The 21,566-nt window shown below is 39.7% G+C and overlaps 1 protein-coding gene across 1 annotated transcript in view; it reads right to left on the bottom strand.

The window, feature by feature from the left end:
* Positions 1–21,566, bottom strand: part of LOC126297603 (nuclear pore complex protein Nup98-Nup96-like) — a 228,684-nt gene that overhangs the window by 75,091 nt on the left and 132,027 nt on the right. Inside the window, exons 7-9 of the mRNA XM_049988587.1 lie at positions 8,111–8,521; positions 7,131–7,603; positions 6,241–6,448 (exon numbers count right to left, since the gene is read on the bottom strand). Coding sequence (XP_049844544.1) covers positions 6,241–6,448; positions 7,131–7,603; positions 8,111–8,521 — 1,092 coding nt within the window. The remainder of the gene's footprint in view (positions 1–6,240; positions 6,449–7,130; positions 7,604–8,110; positions 8,522–21,566) is intronic.

The following is a 21,566-nucleotide window of genomic DNA, read 5'->3' as shown; positions in this document are numbered from 1 at the left end:
CACGAGCAGAAAGCCACACAGTTCTCAATTGGTATGCTATGAGAATTCAGCTGTGGTAACATCAGCTTATCTATGTTTCACCCTGTTGAGTTTCTAACAGTGGTATGGGTAGCGTAGTGCTCACTACTTTTTCCCACAGAATATCACAGAATGTAACAACAGGATACAACTTGGCATTCATTCATATCATTGCTTCCATCCATTTATCAAGGAAGTGATCAGTTCTACAGGTACTTAACAACTGCAGAATATACACTTTTTCCCCATTTTATTTGCAATGGATGTCGTTTTCATGCAACCACAGTTATATTTCTCTGCAATTTCTGATGTAGGAGTCATCTTAAATAAAGCACCATATGCTCTGCCACATGTAAGGGCACATTGTGTTCCACCAAACAGGAAGTAAATGGACACTCAATCCTACTTAAATTGCTGTTAATGTTTCCAGACTTGGCAAAAAAGATGTTATTTTCTTGTTATCTTCCTTCAATTTAATGTACCTTACGTGTTTACTGCACTTCACATGATTACTTAAATCGTTTCTTCCACCGTGTGCAATATCATCATCATAGCCACATACCCTGTAAAAGGCAATTTTTCTCCTTTATTTCATTTTAGTGTGCACAGGAAATCAACAGAATGTGATTCCTTAAATGTCTAGAAGTACTGTTTCTTGTTGAATTTGTTCATGAATCCTACAATCTGAATATAGCATATGAAAATGTGCAAGAACAAATGTCTCGATATGTACTGAAACATCGAAAGGAACCTGGATCACAGAATGTCACATAAAATTATACTCAAGGCAACCAAATACTTCATTGAAAAAATGTCAAAGCACACAAAGTTTTTAACCATTACACGAACACAACGCCAACTTTGTGAACAAATAATATGCATGTGATAAAACAAACATGCACACAGACATGCGTGGTCAAAGGATATGGGTTAAATCACAACAAGTGAATGGAGCAGAACAAAGAATTTGCAGAGCACAGTCTGTCAACAAGTAAAATTCACATGGAAGAACTGTTACTCTGGCTTTAAATTCAATTCCAATAATGACACAAATACCACACAGTTAAAAGTACCAATCATATCAAAGAATGAGTTACTGACTATTGTAGGCTTGCCTTCGACCCACACAAACAATCGAATGCTCACTTCCCTACAACCAGCATACAAGCTGTGCATGATCTGCTGCAATCACTTTTCTTTGTCTTGAATAATCCTCCGACTACAAGTCACTGCAACCACATGCTGAACATTGATTCCTAATGGACTGAGATTTGTGTCTGTCATTCTACATACACGATACTTTTTTAATGGAAGTGGAACCCCTCCACGCCCACACTAGCATGGTGAACACCACAAAAATTCTATCAACTCTGTGTTTGTTGGTTACATGAATCTAGGTATCACAGAACACAGAACTATGCTGTCGTCCATAGATCTTTGTACGATTACCCATTTATACGGGCCCTTCTGGGGATAGAAAGTAGATGAAAACGATTGAACAGCAGGTTTAAGGACAGGTGGGGAAACAAGTGCCATGGCAAAAAACCTCTGCAAGCATCTGATCAAGCAGTATGAGCAGGAACAGATTTCTTGCTATCTGCAACATATGCAAAGGTAGGTTATGTTAGTAATGGGTATAACACACCTCAATACCATTGTCAAAGCCATCTGTTTGTCGTAACAACGTCAGTCGAAATCTGTGCAATTGCACAATGCACTACTATTGGGGCCACCTCTACTGCAATTTATCAGTGACTTGGCACGGCAGCAGACCCAAGTCAGTTGCTGCTCCATTCCCTAGTGTCATCATCATGCATCTGGGGGCCACTGTAGCTCCCCGTCCATCACAAGGTCAGGCAGTGAGGCTTTGGTGGCACTGCTTCACTGCTAGTAGGGATGTCTGGAGCAACATCTACTGTGTGGTGCAGCTGTTTGTGCCATGCTCATCAATTTTGACTCCAGACTGCAGTAGCCTCTCTCTGAAGACAGCAGTGGCTGTTCGGTTATTTACCCATTCCTCTACTTCCATCTTCTTCTCAGGTGCCACACCAGAGACTTCTTGCAGTTGCCAAGGGGGGGGGGGGGGGGGGGGGGGGTGATCGTCTGCTTGGCAGCACCTCTTTTTCTCCCTCTGCAACACAGCTGGGGCAGAAGCAGGGACACGTGGTTGTGGGCTAGTTCTGCACGCAGTTGCTGCAGCTGGCGGCAGGCCACCACAAATGCAGCCTTCTCTGCAGTCACGATGGCTCTCAGGACCGCAGTTACTTTTCCAACTATGTCACACATTGCACTGCACATGTGTCTCCTGCTGCTCCATCTTCTTTGGGTCAGGCAGTTTCCCCTGTCCTCCTGCCAGTGGCCAGTATCTCCCACCACTGATGGGAAATTTCGGCCACCCACGAGTCAGGGAATTTAGCGCCAATTCCTCTGTCTGCTGCTCTAGCATCGACTTTGCTGGTCATCAGAGCCAGAGGCGCCATTGTCGTCTTCACCAGTGCATCCTTACGGTTGGGGTTGCATTCCTGCCATTGGCCTGGACGCAGATTGACAAAGCCAAGCAGCCTCACCAGTTGACAAGGAGCCCACCACATTAAGTGCACATCAGCATTTCTTCTTTGCCATGGCCCAGGCACTATTGTTAGTTTATTATTCACTGATTACTTGTGATCCTTATTAGTATGTAACCCAATACCTTGGAATTTGTATTCTCTTCTTTGAATTTCCCACTCCAAAAAAATTTGGTGTAACACAGTTTTTATCCTGTTGGCCAGAAGATTCCTTTCTGTTGATCTTCAAAAATCACTGTCCCCTGTTAACTTTTCTAGAAGTTCCTCTAATTGAGGAACTGGGGAAATGTCAGTTGTTCCTCTAGTTGAGGAATTTGGGAAATGTCGGCCTGATTTTGTGCATTAATCGCAGCCCAAAAATGGCCATAAACTCTGTTTGACCCCGTTTGCTTCCTTCTCTATGACAGTGGGAGATGACCAATGACTAGCTGAGACTGGCACTGTCCAAGTACACTGTTGCTAAGTTCCCTCACTTACGACAGATTTAATGTGTTGAAAAAATACAAATACTAGCACTGCTCATGGGCTGAGCAACATCACGACAAGACTTAAGCATCAATGGGATCGAATAGGACATTGAGGGAGAACATATCTTATTATCCAAAGAACGTTATCTACGTCAATGCATGGCTAGGTTGCTTCTATTTACCACATCCATTGAAATCCAGCCGGAAGCAAAAACCCTTTACTTACCCAGGACACACACACCCCTCCCAAGCATCATCCAGGGGATGAACCAGCTGGCACACAGCCAAGAGCCGACTTATTTGCTAACTATTTGAAAACGCGTTTTGAGCTGCTGCCAACATCTCAAATGTTTTGGCAACATTTGCAATTGTGCTTAAATCTGGGTATGGTGATTTCAAAACTTTGGACTGCAGCTCCTTGTTGAGAGCTTATCTGAAAACAATGTTTCTGATTAAAAGAATCGACATAAGAGACCCCACAATTAGTAAAGTCAAACTTGCATTTATGGTCGAGGCCTTGCAAATCTGCTATTCAGTTTGTGAAAGACCAATCACTATGTTTCCATATTGGTCAAATTTTAACAGCATTGCCACAGTACGAGTTTGATGGCAGAAATGCTCATTCGGCTGATTGCTAAGTTCAGTAAATTCTAATGCCTCAGGGTCAGAGTGCAGATGCAACTTCTGGACAGTTTCATGAAGACTACTGCTACTGATAAGTAACATGGCACACTGGACTACGCGATATCATACATTTCTTACCTTGAAGTACAGCACAAATCTACACAGGTAGTTTTCCCATCCCTTAACAGTGTTATCAAACTGTAAACGGTAGGGGGCGAGTGCAGAGTTTACCCCACAGGAGAATAACCGACAGGCTGTATGTCTGTGGTTCAGACCAGCTCCGCATTCTGCTTGATCTCCAGAAGAGACTGACTCTTGTGTGTGAAATAGCTTGTAATGATGGATCATTTTCACTGTCACTTTAAAAATGCACTACCCAGGTGGCAGACAAGCTGAAAACATTCAGAAAGGCAAAACAAGAGGAAAAGCAAATGTAAAGCCAAAAGAATTTTCAACAGTGTGTGAACAAACACTGAATCACAAACCAAGAGAATAACCTAAAACAATTTTGTCATGTGCACAACAGTAATGTTGGTGACTGGAAAGCTTCAGAAATACAAACACAACTGAGTGAGGAACACGTGCTCACTTTCCTCCTAGCCTACGCCACCAAAAGGTAGTGCAAATTTATATGGCATCTGTAGTGGTTCAGCCACGAAACCAAACAACTCTGTACGGGCAATGCTGGTCCATTCATCTTGGTTTAGTATTGTCACTGGTTTCAGACAACAGTACCATCACTCAATCTTAATCACTACTGGGGCTATGGGGATAGCATACAGGCTCAAAAAGCCAGGAATGGCTAAAACGATTTGGAGGAGATGCTGGGCACATGAACCTAATCAAAACAAGAAATAAAGGATTGTACTGATAGAGAATGGCAATAAATTTGGGACAGAACAAAGCAGGGTGATATTGTGAGTTTGTTCCGAATTTACAGATAAGATCACAAAGTCTTAGTTTTTGCAGACCGAGGAAGCAACACTCGCTGCCAAGCCACAGAACATATCCAGCTTATTCCCTGTAAATATGCCAATGCAATCCAGACACTTGGGCATTTGGAGAAATTGGCACTGCAAAATCACATCAGCTGAGAGTGTGCCTATAGACAAGATGTTACACATCAGGATGCATCATCTTTGGAATAAAATAGTATACAGCCTAATGAATTGGGAGCTTTAGTACAATCTGAATGAAGCATCAGATGCTGCAACCTACCTGGCCAAGAGAAAGACTGCAAAAAACGTCCATTGTGACAATGAGACACAGGAAGTCAGAATGTCTAACCACAAGCCACTACTGGAGCCACAAGAGAACCATTAATTTTTCTGAGACCCTGACAGTCAGTATCGTCCTAATCTCTATGCTCTGTAAGGGGTAAAAAGAATTAAAAGTGGCATGGGAGTACAGTTGCTGCAATTCCAGAGTTATACCTATGTCTGCAAGCAATTAACAATAGATAACAAAATGAGAAAGAAGGTTTGTTTTCACCTTGCATTATAACAACAGTGTGTATCGCAGTGTAGTGTAGTGCAGTGCAGTGCAGTGCAGTGCAGTGCAGTGCAGTGCAGTGCAGTGCAGTGCAGTGCAGTGCACTGTAGTAAAGTATCGTATAATCTAAAATTGAAAATTATAGAATCTGTGGTAGCTTGCACCTTCAAGAGTCCGTACAGCCACCAATTGATTTTTGAGAGCCCCATGAGTGAAGTTTTGTTTTGTTGCGCGTTATGAAAATGGAACTGCATAATTTAGAGCTATGTTTTGTCATCAAGTTTTGTGTTAAACTTTGTAATTGCATGGGAATGATTTCTGGAAAGTTGCAACAGGCCTGTGAGTAACATTCCTTATCAAGAGCTCATTTTCTTCACGGGCACAAATTGTTCTTGGAAGGCCAGCAAAAAAACTGTAGGTGAATCTCGCTCAGGGAGACCTTCAACTTCAAAAACTGACGAAAACATCTAATGCATGTGTGCTCTTGTGAGAATTTGTTCCTCCAGCACAAAATGTCAACCAAGTGTTTTGCAAAGATATCCTCGAAGGGCTCAGGAAAGGGGTGAATTGACACCGGACACTGCAGACAAGTGGATGCTGCATTATGACAACACCCCATGTCACACGACCAATTTTATCATGGAATTTTTGTTTTATCAGACCCACTATTCACCTGACCTCAGTCCTTGCTACTCATTTCTTCTCTCTCCCTAAAAGGATGTCATTTTAGGAATCTGGAGAACATTCAAAAGAGTTTTATTGACATGTTAAAGGCCCCACCAGTTTAAGCCTTTCAGCACTAATACCAAGAATGAGAACAACTCTGCCAGATGTATAGCTTCCAAAAGGAATTACTTAAAAGGGGGGCAATATTGTCGTTTGGATAATAACAACAACAACAACTATAATAACTATAGTAGCAGTAGTAGTAGTAGTAGTAGTAGTAGTAGTAGTAGTAGTAGGTTGCTGTATTTCAATTTCTAATACTAAATTTAAATCAGATGTATTACATGAAGAATGATGATTGTAGTATCATTTTCTGTAATTGAAATAATCGTAGCAGGACTACTAACCATATTCCGGTAGCTCACCCCAAAGTGCATCACACAGATGCCACACATTGTAAGGATATTCTCTTTCCTGAGAATCATCTTTCGATCTCAGGCTACCATGCAAAGTGACAGATGAACTTCCTGGAATGGGTCTGATGCCTGGTATCTTTCGGTCTTCATAGAATTCACTGCATTTCAGCATCACTTTTAAATGCTTTCCCCAATATTCCTGTGAAAATAGAGTAAGTTTCAGCACTAATAAATGAGAGGTTTTTAATCCTAACAACTTGTCTTATGCAGAAGCTATGTAGGAACTTTCTTATCTTAAGTTAGTTATAAGTTATAATCCAAGCAAGCTTTTTCACACGCACACATGTTATAGTAACAAGTTCAAGCAGTACTATGTTGCAAAAAGCTTTGTCAAAAGTCACCATCTAAACATATTTTGTGTTTGTGCATTAACAAACACTTTATTCTAGAAAATTTTTAAACCCGCAATTACAGCAACAGCAACAGCCCATTCAATGATTCTTGAAAGTCAACCTCCACAAAATCTGATGATCCCTAACAACCTCTTTATCAAACCCACCAATCAAACACTACCCCCTCACTGGTAACTGCAACCCCTTCTACACCAGAAATTATCTTAACCTTCATGGACAGACTAAATTTTGAAGTAGCCCTTACATGTGAAGTTAATTTCAACAAGGCATATTACATTTAGCTACAACTCAGTGTCTGAATTTGTGAATGGTAAACAGTAGTAGTAACAACAATAAGAAACCTCATTTGATTGTTAGTATTTGCTAAAGAATGATTGAAACACAACTGAAAATTTATTATTTCAGCTTAAAATTAACACACAACACTTTACCATGTGTGTGACATAGCATCAACCCATGTCTACTCACCCTTAATTCATTTTCATATGAAATGCGACTTCCTTCTTTTGCCAACTTTCTTCCTCCCCTCAAGCAAATTCTCTGCACTATCTGTTTAGAGTTGTCATCATCAGACCTGCCCTTCAAGTATTTATCCAGGTCCTGTAATTCAGCTTCTAAAGCTACAGTAGATGCAGACTTCTGTGTAGTTAAAATTAGAAGCACACCAGCTGGACCCCACCCAACACGAAAGCCATGTCCCTTGTAAAGATCAATATCTCTCAGGCTTCGTGATTTGACCTTGTTAGTAGAAGTTTCACGAAGTGGAACAATATGGTTTGGGTACTTGTAGGGACTGGTTTCAAACATATTGCTTCCCTGAACTTTTATTTCAGGAAAGATTGTTGCTGTTCTTATAAGACCAGTTACACTTGGCAAGGGTGGTCTTTGTTTAATGGTTCCTTTTGGACGAGGAATCTCTTCAAATTGTGCCAGCTGTGTTTCTGAAATAAAAGATGTAAGAAAATTACTTCCACAATATTCAATGCAATTACATCTGATTATTATAGCATTTCTCCCACCACAATACAACTCAACACGAATCAACCATATAGCATTGCATGAAAATTGATATTCATGCACAGAAATGAGATTCACAGAAAACTCTACAATTCCTGAAACTTCCTGGCAGATTAAAACTGTGTGCCAGCCAGAGACTCGAAATTGGGACCTTTGCCTTTTGCGGACATGTTCTCTAGCAGAATTTAAGCTGTGAGGACAGGTTGTGAGAGTTGTGCTTGGGTAGCTCAGTTGTAGAGTACCTGCGCACAAAAGGCAAAGGTCCCAAGTTCGAGTCGCAGTCCAGCACACTGTTTTAATCTGCCAAGAAGTTTTGCATCAGCGCGCGCGCGCCCACACACACACACACACACACACACACACACACAATGCTGCAGAGTGAAAATTTCATTCTGTGTGCAATTTCTAATAAACTGTTATAAACTACATACTTGTCTTGCTTGTTCGGATTTTCTTTCCCAAGTATTCATCTTCCAGGTGAAGATTATATTTGGGAAAAACATGTAATGGTCTTGTGCTGCGAACAAGCTCTTGCCCTGCTAGTGGACTTTTAAGATTCAGTTGGGTTCCAACATTCTTCATGAAAGGAGGAACTTCAGACACACCATCATCATCATCATCGTCATCATCATAATCATAATATCCAACATCATCGTCATCATCATCATCGTCGTCATCGTCATCATCATCTTCATCGTCTTCATCATCAGCATCAAAACCAACACTAACATCACCGCCAACATCACCGCCACCGCTGACACTGACGATGCTGACACTGCCGCCGCCGCCGCCGCCGCCGCCGCCGCCACCACCACCACGACCACGACCACGACCACGACCACCTAATGAAACAAAAATTGAATATAATTAACTGATAAATTTTAAGCTAAATGAGCAATTAACTCTCATTCTGCACTGCAAAAACTAAAAACATGCTGTACTCTCAAACATACATACTCCAATACAATAATAATTTTAGATCTAAGCAGTGCTTTAAAGGAATTAAAAACATTTACAATATGTAAGAATATAAGGTATCCTCAAGCAAAGGGTACTGATGTTGTACACAACAAAGTTGTGAACTTCTGGTATCAATATAAGGCTTTAAAAATGTTTACTACACTTATCAACTACGGTTGAATGAGTCCTGTTTATTGGAAGTCACTGTGTCATTTCAACAGATTCAGCACAATTTAAATACAATTGTCAACACTGACAACATGGACCAACAGAAACAGAATTTAGAAGATTATTTAGTACTGACAGAAAGAAACATTAATGCAGAATCAAGTCAGCAATCTTCGGAAGAGAAGTCAGACTTTTGGTTGGTACATCTACAGCGTTTAACAAAAATATGGAAACGCCACAAGAAATGCATGCTTAAAAAGAAGTGCTAGATGCTAGCCAAGGCTGCAGGTTGTGCTGTTATATTTGTTCATGAACGTCATCTGTGCCATTTCCTCAATACATGAAAAGTGCCCGTTGTGTTCAGAACAGTGGTGTGTGTAGTTGAGAGTGCATTACATCTGAACTAAGTGAATGCAAACATGGGCAAATTGTTGGTGCTCATATGGCAGGTGATGCTAACGAATGTGTGTGTGTTGAGTAATTGTGTCAGACTGTCACAGGAGGAGATAGTGATGGAAAATAAGGGGACGATGACTATAAAAAGTCACTGCTGAGCTGAATATCACACTTGCTAACACGAAGAGAGCTTTAAAAGTAGAGAACCGCAGGGAAGGCTGGAATTCCAAAAGCACTCTTCAGTGATGCAAATGCCCTTAACGTGAAAATGTGGTGTTAAAGCCATAAAATCTGCACTATGCAGTAATGGAAGCAAGTCATTTGGTTGGATGTATCTTGTTTCAGCTTCTGGCCAAGTTTATGTATCAACAGAGAAACATGGAGGGGGTTCAGTGGTGATCTGGGTAGCTGTATCATGATGATCTGTGGCCCTCACAGTTGCTCTGCAACGTCGCATTACTCTCAAGGATTATGTGACCCTTCTGGCTGATCAGATTCATCTCATGTTACAATGTTCATTCTCATATGGTGGTGATGTCTTCCAAGATGACAAAGCTCTTGTTGACATAGCTCACATTGTCCAGGACTGGTTTTGTGAGCAAGAGGATGAATGCTGCCAATCCCCTGGCCGTCAGTCACCACATCTAAATATTCTTGAGCCTTTCTGGGCTACTTTGGAGACAAGGTGCATGGCCACAGCTCACCATCAACCTTACCTGAACTTGCCACTATTATAAAGGGAGAATGGTAAGATTACCTTGAAAACCATACAGGACTTATTTCTCCATTCCAAGATGACTGGAAGCTGTTTTGAATGCCTTTCAATACCAATGGTTGTACTACACTGTATTAGGCATGGTAACATGTCGTTTCTGGCACTCCCATATTTTGTCCACCTACATACACCAAACAACACCATACAGCGCATAGCAGAAGTTACTTTGTACCACTTCTAGTCATTCCATTTCCCGTCCCACACACAAATGGAGTGACAGACAAATGGCTGTCTATATGCTTGCATATAAGAACTGACTTATCTTCACAAGATGTATGTTGATAACGGTAGGATCATTCCGCATTTTTTTTTATGCCAATTCTCTAAAGTTTCTCAATAATGTTTAGCAAAAACTATTCCTTCTTCCCTCTAGGTATCCCCATTGGAGTTTATGGAGCATATACATAATAATTGTATGCTGATTTAACCTGCTAACAACACATCTCCGAATTGCTTCAGTATCTTCTTTTAATTTGATCTGGAGGGAATCTGACATACTAGCAGTACCCAAGAACGAATTACACTAGTGTTCTGTATGTCATGTCCTTTATAGATGACTTAAACTTGCCTAAAATTCTTCCAATTAAACCGAGTCCATCATTCGCTTTCACTACACCCAGCCTTACATATTCGTTCCACTTCGTGTCTCTTTGTAACATTACACCTTGATATTTAATTGGTGTGACTGGGTACAGTATTGGTGAAGTGTTGCTTGAGGCAAACATTTTCATTCATTCATTCATTCATTCATTCACGCGATCAGGCCCAGTGGACCACACGCCACCACAGTTAGAGCTCTCCATCCATCTCTGTCTTCTGCTATCTGTCTCCAGTTTTCCGTGACTCCCAGCTGTAACAAGTCTTCTCTCACTCCATCGATACACCTTTTTCTAGGCCTTCCATTGGTCTGCTGCCTGACGGGATCGAGTCCATTGTGATTTTGGGCCACCTTGTTGCCTCCATTTTAACTACATGTCCAGCCCATTACAGTCTTTTGCTTCTCATCACTCCAAAGATGTTAGGCTCCTTGAACAGCTCTTCTAATTCAGTGTTATGGCGTCTTCTTGATTTTCCAGTAGTCTTATCTCGGACTGGCCCAAATATTTTCCTGAAGACCTTCCTTTCAAATGTAAGCAGTCGGTTGAGGGGTTTTAGTGCTCCAGGTCTAAGAACCATAAAGTACTACTGGCATTATTAATGTCTTATACAACCATAGCTTTAGTTGCTGAGAGACACTTCTACATTTTAATATGAGGTCTAGAGAGTGGTAGCATCTGTTTCCTGCCTGCAGTTGTGCTTTTATCTCTGCTTCAGCTGATGTTGCTTCTGTAACAATTGATCCAAGATATTTGAACTCTTTCAAATGTTTATACCTGGTGATGTTCATAATTAAATCTTGAGAGTTTTGGATCTTTCTTTCTATGGTCATGTACTCAGTCTTTTAAGAGCTAATTTGTAGATCGATCTTAGCTGCCAATAGCTCCAAGTTCTAGATATTTCCCTGCAGATCACCTTGTGCGCATGCTAATAGCGCCAGCATAGGCCAGATATGTAATGTGTTCATTGCCAACTTGAATGCTCTGGAAGTTTTCTTTGTCGAAATCCCGCATTACCTCGTTAAGTGCCATGTTGAAGAGGACAGGTGATATCTCATCTCCTTGACACAATCCTGGAAACTTTCTGTAATTTTACTGCCTACCTTAACCTTAAGTTTTGTGTCATTTAGGCATACCTCTACCATTCTGACCAATTTCTTCAGTATACCGAACTCTGTGACAGTTCTAATCAGGCTACATCTATGTATACTGTCGTAAACCTCCTTGGAGCCTACAAACAGGGGATGTATCTCTCGGGCATATTCGTACATTTTATCACAGACCTGTTTTAGGACAAAAATCTGGTCCGTGGTTGATCGTCCTGCTTGAAAACCTCCTTGGTATTCTCCAATTATGTCTGTTGCTAGAGGTTTTAGTCATTCTAATAGGCAGTTGGAGAGGATCTTATAACAGGTGTTGAGTCTATGCCCCTATACTTGTCACATGCTGATTTGTCTTTCTTTTTATATACTGGGCATGTCACAGCTACCTTTCATTCCTCTGGTATTTCATGTTTTGCCCAAATTTGCTCGGTTAGCTTGTCAATTTTGAAACAAGGTTGGCAGCCCTGCAGCTAGGCAATGGCGCCAGTTTTGGTGTTCTCGTAGAGATAAGTCATTTTAGATTACAAAACATATAGTTTACTACCGATTACTTGGTGAATAGGTGTATTAGTGTGCCTTTTAAGTGTACCATTAAATGTCTCAATTTTTCTTTACGTAATATAGCAGAAAATGCGATAAGATCGTACAGTCATATTTTCTGTTTACGTTTTGCCGCGGCAAATCTATAGGATTTTGTTTAGTTGTTCTCTGCTCTCTCCAGCATTCTTAATAAACTATTAAGTTTATCATGAGTGAAAAATGCTTGACTTGCCATACAATTGTTAGATCGGAACTTTGGTGTGATGGGTGCTGTAGTTTTTTCCATGTGGGAGACTGTAGTGGCATGGGAATAGGGGAAGTAAATGAGACTCATCAGTGGTTTTGTAGGATTTGTAGGATTTGTAGTGAAGATAGGAAGATACTAGAACAGGAGGGGAAAATTGCCGCCCTTCAGGCTGAGTTAGACAAGGCCAGAGGAGATCTTGACAGGTTAAGGAGGGACAAGGGTAAAGAGAGGTGGGAAGTGGCAACAGGCAACAGGAGGAATAGGCCTAGAACTATCTGACAGCTTCGTAGTGAATGTGGAAAATAAATTTGACCTGTTGCTTCAGTTATAAACTGGTGAGCCTCAAGCAGTTGCAGGTGTAGATAGGGCACAACAAACTTTGAGTAGCAAATTGAAAAATAAGGGAGTAGGGAAATCAGTAAAGAGAAAGAAAGTATTGTTGTTAGTAAGTTCCCATGGAAGAGGTGTAGGCCAACATTTGCAGGATGAACTAGGACCAGAACACCATGACATCAATTGTTTTAAACCTAGTGGTTATAGTGGGTGGGGCAGGTAATAGTATTGACAAAGATCCTGGGTACAGAATAGAGTGTGACCTGGCAAAGATTGCATCAGCATCGAAGCATACTAGTGTTGATGTTTGTATCTGTTCTTTGGCGCCATGACCAACCTCATTTGAACTCTTCTGCCAAGAGAGTAATTTGGAGCTGGAACGGCTGCTTATGTCAGGTGCAGGGTCACACATTGGTGTGGTTCCTGTTGATTCTCTCAATAGGTGGGATTATACTAGGCATGGCCTTCACCTCAACAGGAAGGGGGAGGGTAAACTGGCTGGGAAAATATCAGGAAAGTTAAAAGGGGGGAAGGCACGGTCACGAGTGATAAAATACCAGTGGTTGTAGGGTTCAGAAAAGACCCTTTTTTAGGGTAGCAAGGACAGAAAGAAACAAAATTTTATGAGTGGTTAGGACTGAGACAAACCTTCAGTTTGAGGAAGAAACCAAAAAACATAATTCTAGCTTATTACATCAGCATAAACAGCCATTGGTTAAGAATTTTCAACAGTCAGCAGATATTTTTAACTCGACCCAATTTTAACTCAGTCAATGTGAAATGTCATGTATCTTTATTGCGTCAAAATATTCAAGGGCTGAGAAATAAAATTAAGGAATTAATTATTGGCATAGACAAATTAGAGTCTTCAAACCCAGCTGACATAATCTGCCTCTCTGAACATCATGTGACCACTGGTATAGAACTTTTAAGTGTTACAGGGTTTAGGTTAGCATCTCACTTTTGTAGATCAGAAATGGAGAAAGGAGGAGTGGCCACATTCATCAGAAACTGTCAAATTTAAAAACGTAGACATTCATAAATTGTGAGTAGAACACCATATGGAAGCAGTGCAACAAAAGTAGAATTTCACAAAAAATCCTTTATAATAAGTGTATATCAAGCACCTGCAGGTAATTTTAATCTGTTCGTAAACCACCTTGAAGCTGTACTGGCCCGTTTAACAACCAAAAACAAAGAAACAGTGGTTGCCGGTGATTTCAATGTAGATTTCCTTAAAGACTCTCCCAATAAGAATTTATTTAGTTAGTAACACTATCATTCAACTTAATTCCCACTGTAAAGTTCCCCACTAGGGTAGCCAATTGGTCACAAACACCCATTGATAATATCTTTATAGAAAAGTCCAATAACAAAATTATATTATGAAACCAATAGTCAATGGCCTCAGATCATGACATGCAGTTCCTTCTGTTAAATGTTAACACTGAACAGGATATAAAATCTGTTAATTCTGAGCTCAAGAGGGTAATCAATAAGCCAAAAATTGATTATTTTAGGACACTCCTCAGAGACATCCACTGGACTGATGTTTACAGTGCTCATGACATGAATGAAAAATATAACACTATTGCTAATAGAGTGCTTATCTTATTTGAAAACTCTTTTCCCCAAAAACTTACCAAGGTTAGAGCAAAGTCTACAAAGAAGCCATGGATTACTCAAGGAATAGGGGTATCTTGCAAAACAAAAAGAAAACTCTATCTGTCAATCCAAAACAGTTCCGATGTTGATGCTATAGCACATTACAAGAAATAATGCAAAATATTAAAGACTGTAATACGGACATCAAAGCAAATATATTACAATGAAGAGATAGTCATACCAGAAAACAAAATAAAGACAATATGGGATATAGTGAAGGAGGAGACCGGTATAACCAGACATGAAGAGGGACAAATAGCATTAAGAGTAAATGATACATTGGTGACAGACGTGTATAGTGTTGCAGAACTTTTTAACAAACATTTTGTAACTGTTATTGAAAACATGGGATTGTCAGGTTCTGTAGATGCTGCTATGGAATACCGCAGACCAGACATTTCGAGTAACTTCCATAATATGAGTTTGACCCTCACTACCCCAGCAGAAATAATGTCCATCATAAAATCTTTAAAATCAAAAACATCTAGTGGGTATGATGAAATATCAACGAAGTTAATTAAAGAATATGATTCTGAGCTAAGTAACATATTAAGCTATCTGTGTAACCAGTCTTTATCAGTGGAATATTTCCTGGTGGTTAAAATATACTAAAGTTAAGCCACTGTTTAAGAAGGGAGATAAAGAAATAGCATCAAATTTCCATCCAATTTCACTTTTGCCAGCATTCTCAAAAATTTTAGAAAAAGTAATGTACAATCAGTTTTATAACCATCTCATCTCAAATAACATACTGTCAAAGTCACAGTTTGGATTTCTAAAGGGTTCTGATATTGAGAAGGCCATCTACACTTACAGTGAAACTGTGCTTAAGTCATAGATAAAAAATTGCAGGCAACTGGTATATTTTGTGATCTGTCAAAGGCATTTGACTGTGTAAATCACAATATCCTTTTAAGTAAATTAGAATATTATAGTGTAACAGGAAATGCTGCAAAATGGTTCAAATCTTATATCTCTGGCAGAAAACAAAGGGTGTTATAAGGAAAGAGACATGTATCAAGTTATCAGGCATCATCCAACTGGGAACTAATTACATGTGGGGTCCCACAAGGTTCCATTTTAGGGCCCCTACCTTTTCTTGTATATATCAATGACCTTTCATCAGTAACATTACCAGATGTCAAGTTCGTTTTGTTTGCCGATGATACAAACATTGCAATAAATAGCAAATAAAGTGTAGTCTTAGAAAGGTCAGCTAACAAAATATTTGTGGACATCAATTACTAGTTCCTAGTCCATTCCTTGTCACTGAACTTTGAAAAAAAAACACACTACATGCAGTTCAGAACTTGTAAAGGGCGTCCCACGAATATATGCCTAACATATGATGACAAGCAGATAGAAGAACTGGACAGTGATAAATTCTTGGGATTACAGCTTGATAATAAATTCAACTGGGAGGAGCACACCACAGAACTGCTGAAGCATCTAAACAAATCTCTATTTGCAATGAGAATTGTGTCAGACATAGGGGATGCAAAAATGAAAAAGCTGGCATACTATGCTTACTTTCATTCCATAATGTCATATGTGATTATGTTTTGAGGTAATTCATCAAGCCAAGCTAAAGTTTTCTGGGCACAAAAATGTGCAATAAGAGTTATATGTGGTGTGAACTCAAGAACATCCTGCAGAAGCCTGTTTAGGGAACTAGGGATACCAACTACTGCTTCCCAATATATTTATTGTTTAGTTACATTTGTCATTAAAAATGTATAACTTTTTCAAACCAACAGCTCAATTCATGGAATCAATACTAGAAATAATAATGATCTTCACATGGATTTAAAGTCACTTAGTCTTGCACAAAAACGCGTGCAGTATTCAGGAACATACATTTTCAATATCTTGCCAGCAGCCATAAAAAGCTTAATAACCAATGCAATTCACTTGAAGAGATGCCTAAAGGATTTATTGGTGGCCAACTCCTACTCCATTGATGAATTTCTCAGTGCAATGTGTTCATTGTAAATAAGTATTATAGTAGTTGTATTACACGTTTATTACCCTATAATAAATAAATAAACTTTTTTATTTTAAATTCAGTGCATTAATATGTACAAAATGCTTCTTTCATATAGTGTCCATTAAAAAATGACAATCATTCAACTTGGGACCCGTGGAATGGTACATTAGCATATTTGTTTGAGTTATAAATATCTGTCATGTATTATTGTTTTTATGACATGTTCTACATCCTGGAGGACCTCCTCACTAGGGATCAATTGGAATGAATGTAAATCAAATCAAATCTAATCTAATCTAATCATCTCCAGCCCTGAGAAGTTCAGTGGGAATTCTGTCCTCTCCTGGAATTTTACCCTTCTTAGGGAACCAGACAAAAAAACCTTATCTCTTCAATGGTAGGTGGAGGATATTCTGGGTCTATGGTTACAGGGTCACCAAACTCAAGTAGTTTTGTTGGTTGATCAGAGTTTAGTAATTCTCTGAAGTATTCCACCTATCTTCTCCCAATTTTTTTGATCTTCTGTTAACAGTTTTCCATTGGCATCTTTCATGAATTTGTGTTGATAGTATTTCCCTCCTTTAAAACTTTTCACTTTTCTATGAAGTTCTTTGCACCTATTTCCATGTAAGTCTTGTTGAGCTTCCTCCACGATGCTTTTTACATATTTTCCCTATGCTTTCTTCAATGTGGCTTGTGTCTGCCATTATATTTCTTCAAACTTCGATTTTTCTTCTTCTTGCATATTAATTTGTATCCACAGTAATTTGGCCCATTGTCTCTCTCTGATAGCTTCATCATACTCCTGATCTAACCACACTCTTTTTCCCTTAGTTCGCTTTGGGGTTACTTCTTGGGCTGTTTCTTTAATGGTCTTTGCCATCGCCTTCCAGTTCTGATCTACCACAGTATCTCCATCTTCATTCAAAGCCTCAAAACGGTTTGCGAGTGCTACCTTGGCCATATCAGGTGACACTTTGTATTCTTTCATTCTTCCTGGCTCTCCATGACACAAACATGAAGGATTGTTTTTCCTTTTTATGATTAACAACTTACGTATTTCCATATTTAGAGCAATTTGCCAGACGTCGAGGACAGGATTCATGTCCCAAATGTCTGTGCTTCTCTTATGCGTCATGGGCTTCTGTTACTAATCATGGTTGGGGTCCTAATCACACTGCTAGTAATATACCTGGTCCAGATCACCACACCATCTCCTTACAGAGCTGACACTGCCACCCTGGAATTCATACACCACAAGGTCACTCCACTCCCAAGCCACAAGGGTCTTTACAGTGCACCACCCCACGCCCACCTACAAGAGGCATGAATCAACTGTAATATACTAGTGGGAAATAAATATTTCAACTGTCTTCAAACTACCAATGATTTATCCCGTCCACCTACCTCCACTGGACAGCTCTCACACCTGTGAACCACCAAATAGAAATTCTGGGCAAGTCATCCTGTATCCTTGTGAAGTCACTCAATGACGACACTTTCCCGTATAGAACTGCATCAGTAGCAAATAGTTGCAGATTGCATCTTACCCTATCCATCCAAATGACAATGTATATAGAGAACGAGTGTGGTCCTATCACACTTTCCTGGGTCCATGTGTCTCCAATTAACACAACATTTTGTGTTCTGTTACTCAGAAATTCTTCAGGCCATTCACATATCTGTGAACCTACTTTGCAGGCTCTGAACTTTTAACAGTTTGTATTGTGGCACTGTGACAACCAAGTTCCAGAAAGCTTTTTTCACACAAGAGCGACACTTCCAAAAATACATGTAGATTTGTGGATAGAAGCATTTCTCTCTCTCAAAGAAATTATATTTGAAATTAGAATATGCTGTACAGTTCTGCAGAAAATTGACATTAATGCTATTGGCACACTATTTTGAAGGTCCATTCTTTTAGGTTTATTATATACAGGAGTCACCTGCCCGTTTTCCCAGTCACTTGGGACTTCCTGATGGGTGAGAGATATGTGACACATGAAAGCTAAGAAAGAGCCCCATACTGAAGAGTAGTGTCTGTCAAACCAAACAGGGATTCCATCTGGGCTTGACAACTTACTTATTTTCAACTCCTTCAGCATTTTTTTAATGCAATGTCCTCCATGCGGAGTAGAGTTTCTGCAGCAGATAAACAATGGTCTGTGCACTAACCCAAAGCATTAATGATTTTTAAATGTGACATTTAGAACTTCCAACTTCAGATTCAAACAGCATAGTGAACGCATTATTGTGGCCAAGATAGACACAAAGCCCATGCCTACGACAGTAGTACAAGTTTATATGCCAACTAGCTCTGCATATGAAGAAATTGATGAAATGTATGACGAAATAAAAGAAATTATTCAGGTAGTGAAGGGAGGCAAAAATTTATGGGTGACTGGAATTCGTCAGTAGGAAAAGGGATAGAAGGAAACATAGTAGGTGAATATGGATTGGGGCTAAGAAATTAAAGAGGAAGCCGCCTGGTAGAATTTTGCGCAGAGCATAACTTAATCATACCTAATACTTGGTTTAAGAATCATCAAAGAAGGTTGTATACATGGAAGAACCATGGAGATACCTTTTAGTATCATATAGATTATATAATAGGAAGACAGAGATTTAGGAATCAGGTTTTATATTTTAAGACATTTCCAGGGGCAGTTGTGGACTCTGACCACAATCTATTGGTTATGAACTGTAGATTAAAACTGAAGAAACTGCAAAAAGGTGGGAATTTAAGGAGATGGGACCTGGATAAACTGAAAGAACCAGAGGTTGTAGAGACTTTCAGGGAGAGCATAAGGGAACAATTGACAGGAATGGGGGAAAGACATACAGTAGAAGAATGGGTAGCTTTGAGGGATGAAGTAGTGAAGGCAGCAGAGGATCAAGTAGGTAAAAAGATGACTAGTAGAAACCCTTTGGTAACAGAAGAAATATTGAATTTAATTGACGAAAGGAGAAAATATAAAAATGCAGTAAATGAAGCAGGCAATAAGGAATACAAACATCTCATAAATGAGATCTACAGGAAGTGCAAAATGGCTAAGCAGGGATGGCTAGAGGACAAATGTAAGGATGTAGAGGCTTATCTCACTAGGGGTAAGATAGATACTGCCTACAGGAAAATTAAAGAGACTTTTGGAGAAAAGAGGACCACTTGTATGAATATTAAGAGATCAGATGGAAACCCAGTTCTAACCGAAGAAGGGAAAGCAGAAAGGTGGAAGTAGTATATAGAGGGCCTATACAAGGGCGATGTACTTGAGGACAATATTATTGAAATGGAAGAGGATGTAGATGAAGATGAAATGGGAGATACGATACTGCGTGAAGAGTTTGACAGAGCACTGAAAGACCTGAGTCGAAACAAGGCCCCTGGAGTCGACAACATTCCATTGGAACTACTGACGGCCTTGGGAGAGCCAGTCATGACAAAACTTTACCATCTGGTGAGCAAGATGTATGAGACAGGCGAAATACCCTCAGACTTCAAGAAGAATATAATAATCCCAATCCCAAAGAAAGCAGGCATTGACAGATGTGAAAATTACCAAACAATCAGTTTAATAAGTCACAGCTGCAAAATACTAACGCGAATTCTTTACAGACGAATGGAAAAACTGGTAGAAGCCGACCTCGGGGAAGATCAGTTTGGATTCCATACAAATGTGGAACACTTGAGGCAATACTGACCCTACAACTTATCTTAGAAGAAAGATTAAGGAAAGGCAAACCTACGTTTCTAGCATTTGTAGACTTAGAGAAAGCTTTTGACAATGTTGATTGGAATACTCTTTTTCAAATTCTGAAGGTGGCAGGGGTAAAATACAGGGAGCGAAAGGCTATTTACAATTTGTACAGAAACCAGATGGCAGTTATAAGAGTCGAGGGACATGAAAAGAAAGCAGTGGTTGGGAAGGAAGTGAGACAGGGTTGTAGCCTATCCCCGATGCTATTCAATCTGTATATTGAGCAAGCAATAAAGGAAACAAAAGAAAAATTCGGAGTAGGTATTAAAATTCATGGAGGAGGAGTAAAAACTTTGAGGTTCACCAATGACATTGTAATTCTGTCAAAGACAGCAAAGGACTTGGAAGAGCAGTTGAACGGAATGGATACTGTCTTGAAAGGAGGATATAAGATGAACATCAACAAAAGCAAAACGAGGGTAAAGGAATGTAGTCGAATTAAGTCAGGTGATGATCAGGGAATTAGATTAGGAAATGAGACACTTAAAGTAGTAAAGGAGTTTTGCTATTTGGGGAGCAAAATAACTGATGATGGTCGAACTAGAGAGAATATAAAATGTAGACTGGCAATGGCAAGGAAAGCGTTTCTGAAGAAGAGAAATTTGTTAACATCGAGTATAGATTTAAGTGTCAGGAAGTCATTTCTGAAAGTATTTGTATGGAGTGTAGCCATGTATGGAAGTGAAACATGGATGATAAGTAGTTTAGACAAGAAGAGAATAGAAGTTTTCGAAATGTGGTGCTACAGAAGAATGCTGAAGATTATATGGGTAGATCACATAACTAATGAGGAGGTATTGAACAGAATTGGGGAGAAGAGAAATTTGTGGCACAACTTGACTAGGAGAAGGGATTGCTTGGTAGGAAATATTCTGAGGCATCAGAGGATCACCAATTTAGTACTGGAGGGCAGCGTGGAGGGTAAAAATCACAGAGGGAGACCGAGAGATAAATACACTAAACAGATTCAGAAGGATGTAGGATGCAGTAGGTACTGGGAGATGAAGCTTGCACAGGATAGAGTAGCATGGAGAGCTGCATCAAACCAGTCTCAGGACTGAAGACCACAGCAGCAGCAGCAGCAGCAGCAGCAGCAGCAGCAACAACAACAACAACAACAACAACAACAACTTCAGATTTCCTTCTGCTGTGTATTGCCACAACCAATTGATGTAAAAGTGACTGAATAGAAGCCTTTGACCTCTTTAGCAATTTTACATAGGCCTAGAATTTACTAGGATTCTCCTCTAGATCTGAAACTAATGTATGAGAGTGGAAGTGGTAGTATATCACACACGATCTTTTTATGAACATACTATTGTGTAGCTTTCAACTGTTGCCATTTCTGCCTTATTTTTT

The sequence above is a fragment of the Schistocerca gregaria genome, chromosome X (assembly GCF_023897955.1).
Source record: "Schistocerca gregaria isolate iqSchGreg1 chromosome X, iqSchGreg1.2, whole genome shotgun sequence".
Classification (NCBI taxonomy): Eukaryota; Metazoa; Arthropoda; class Insecta; order Orthoptera; family Acrididae; genus Schistocerca; species Schistocerca gregaria.
Note: the sequence above shows the minus strand (reverse complement) of the source record. Positions and strands in the feature narration are given on the sequence as shown.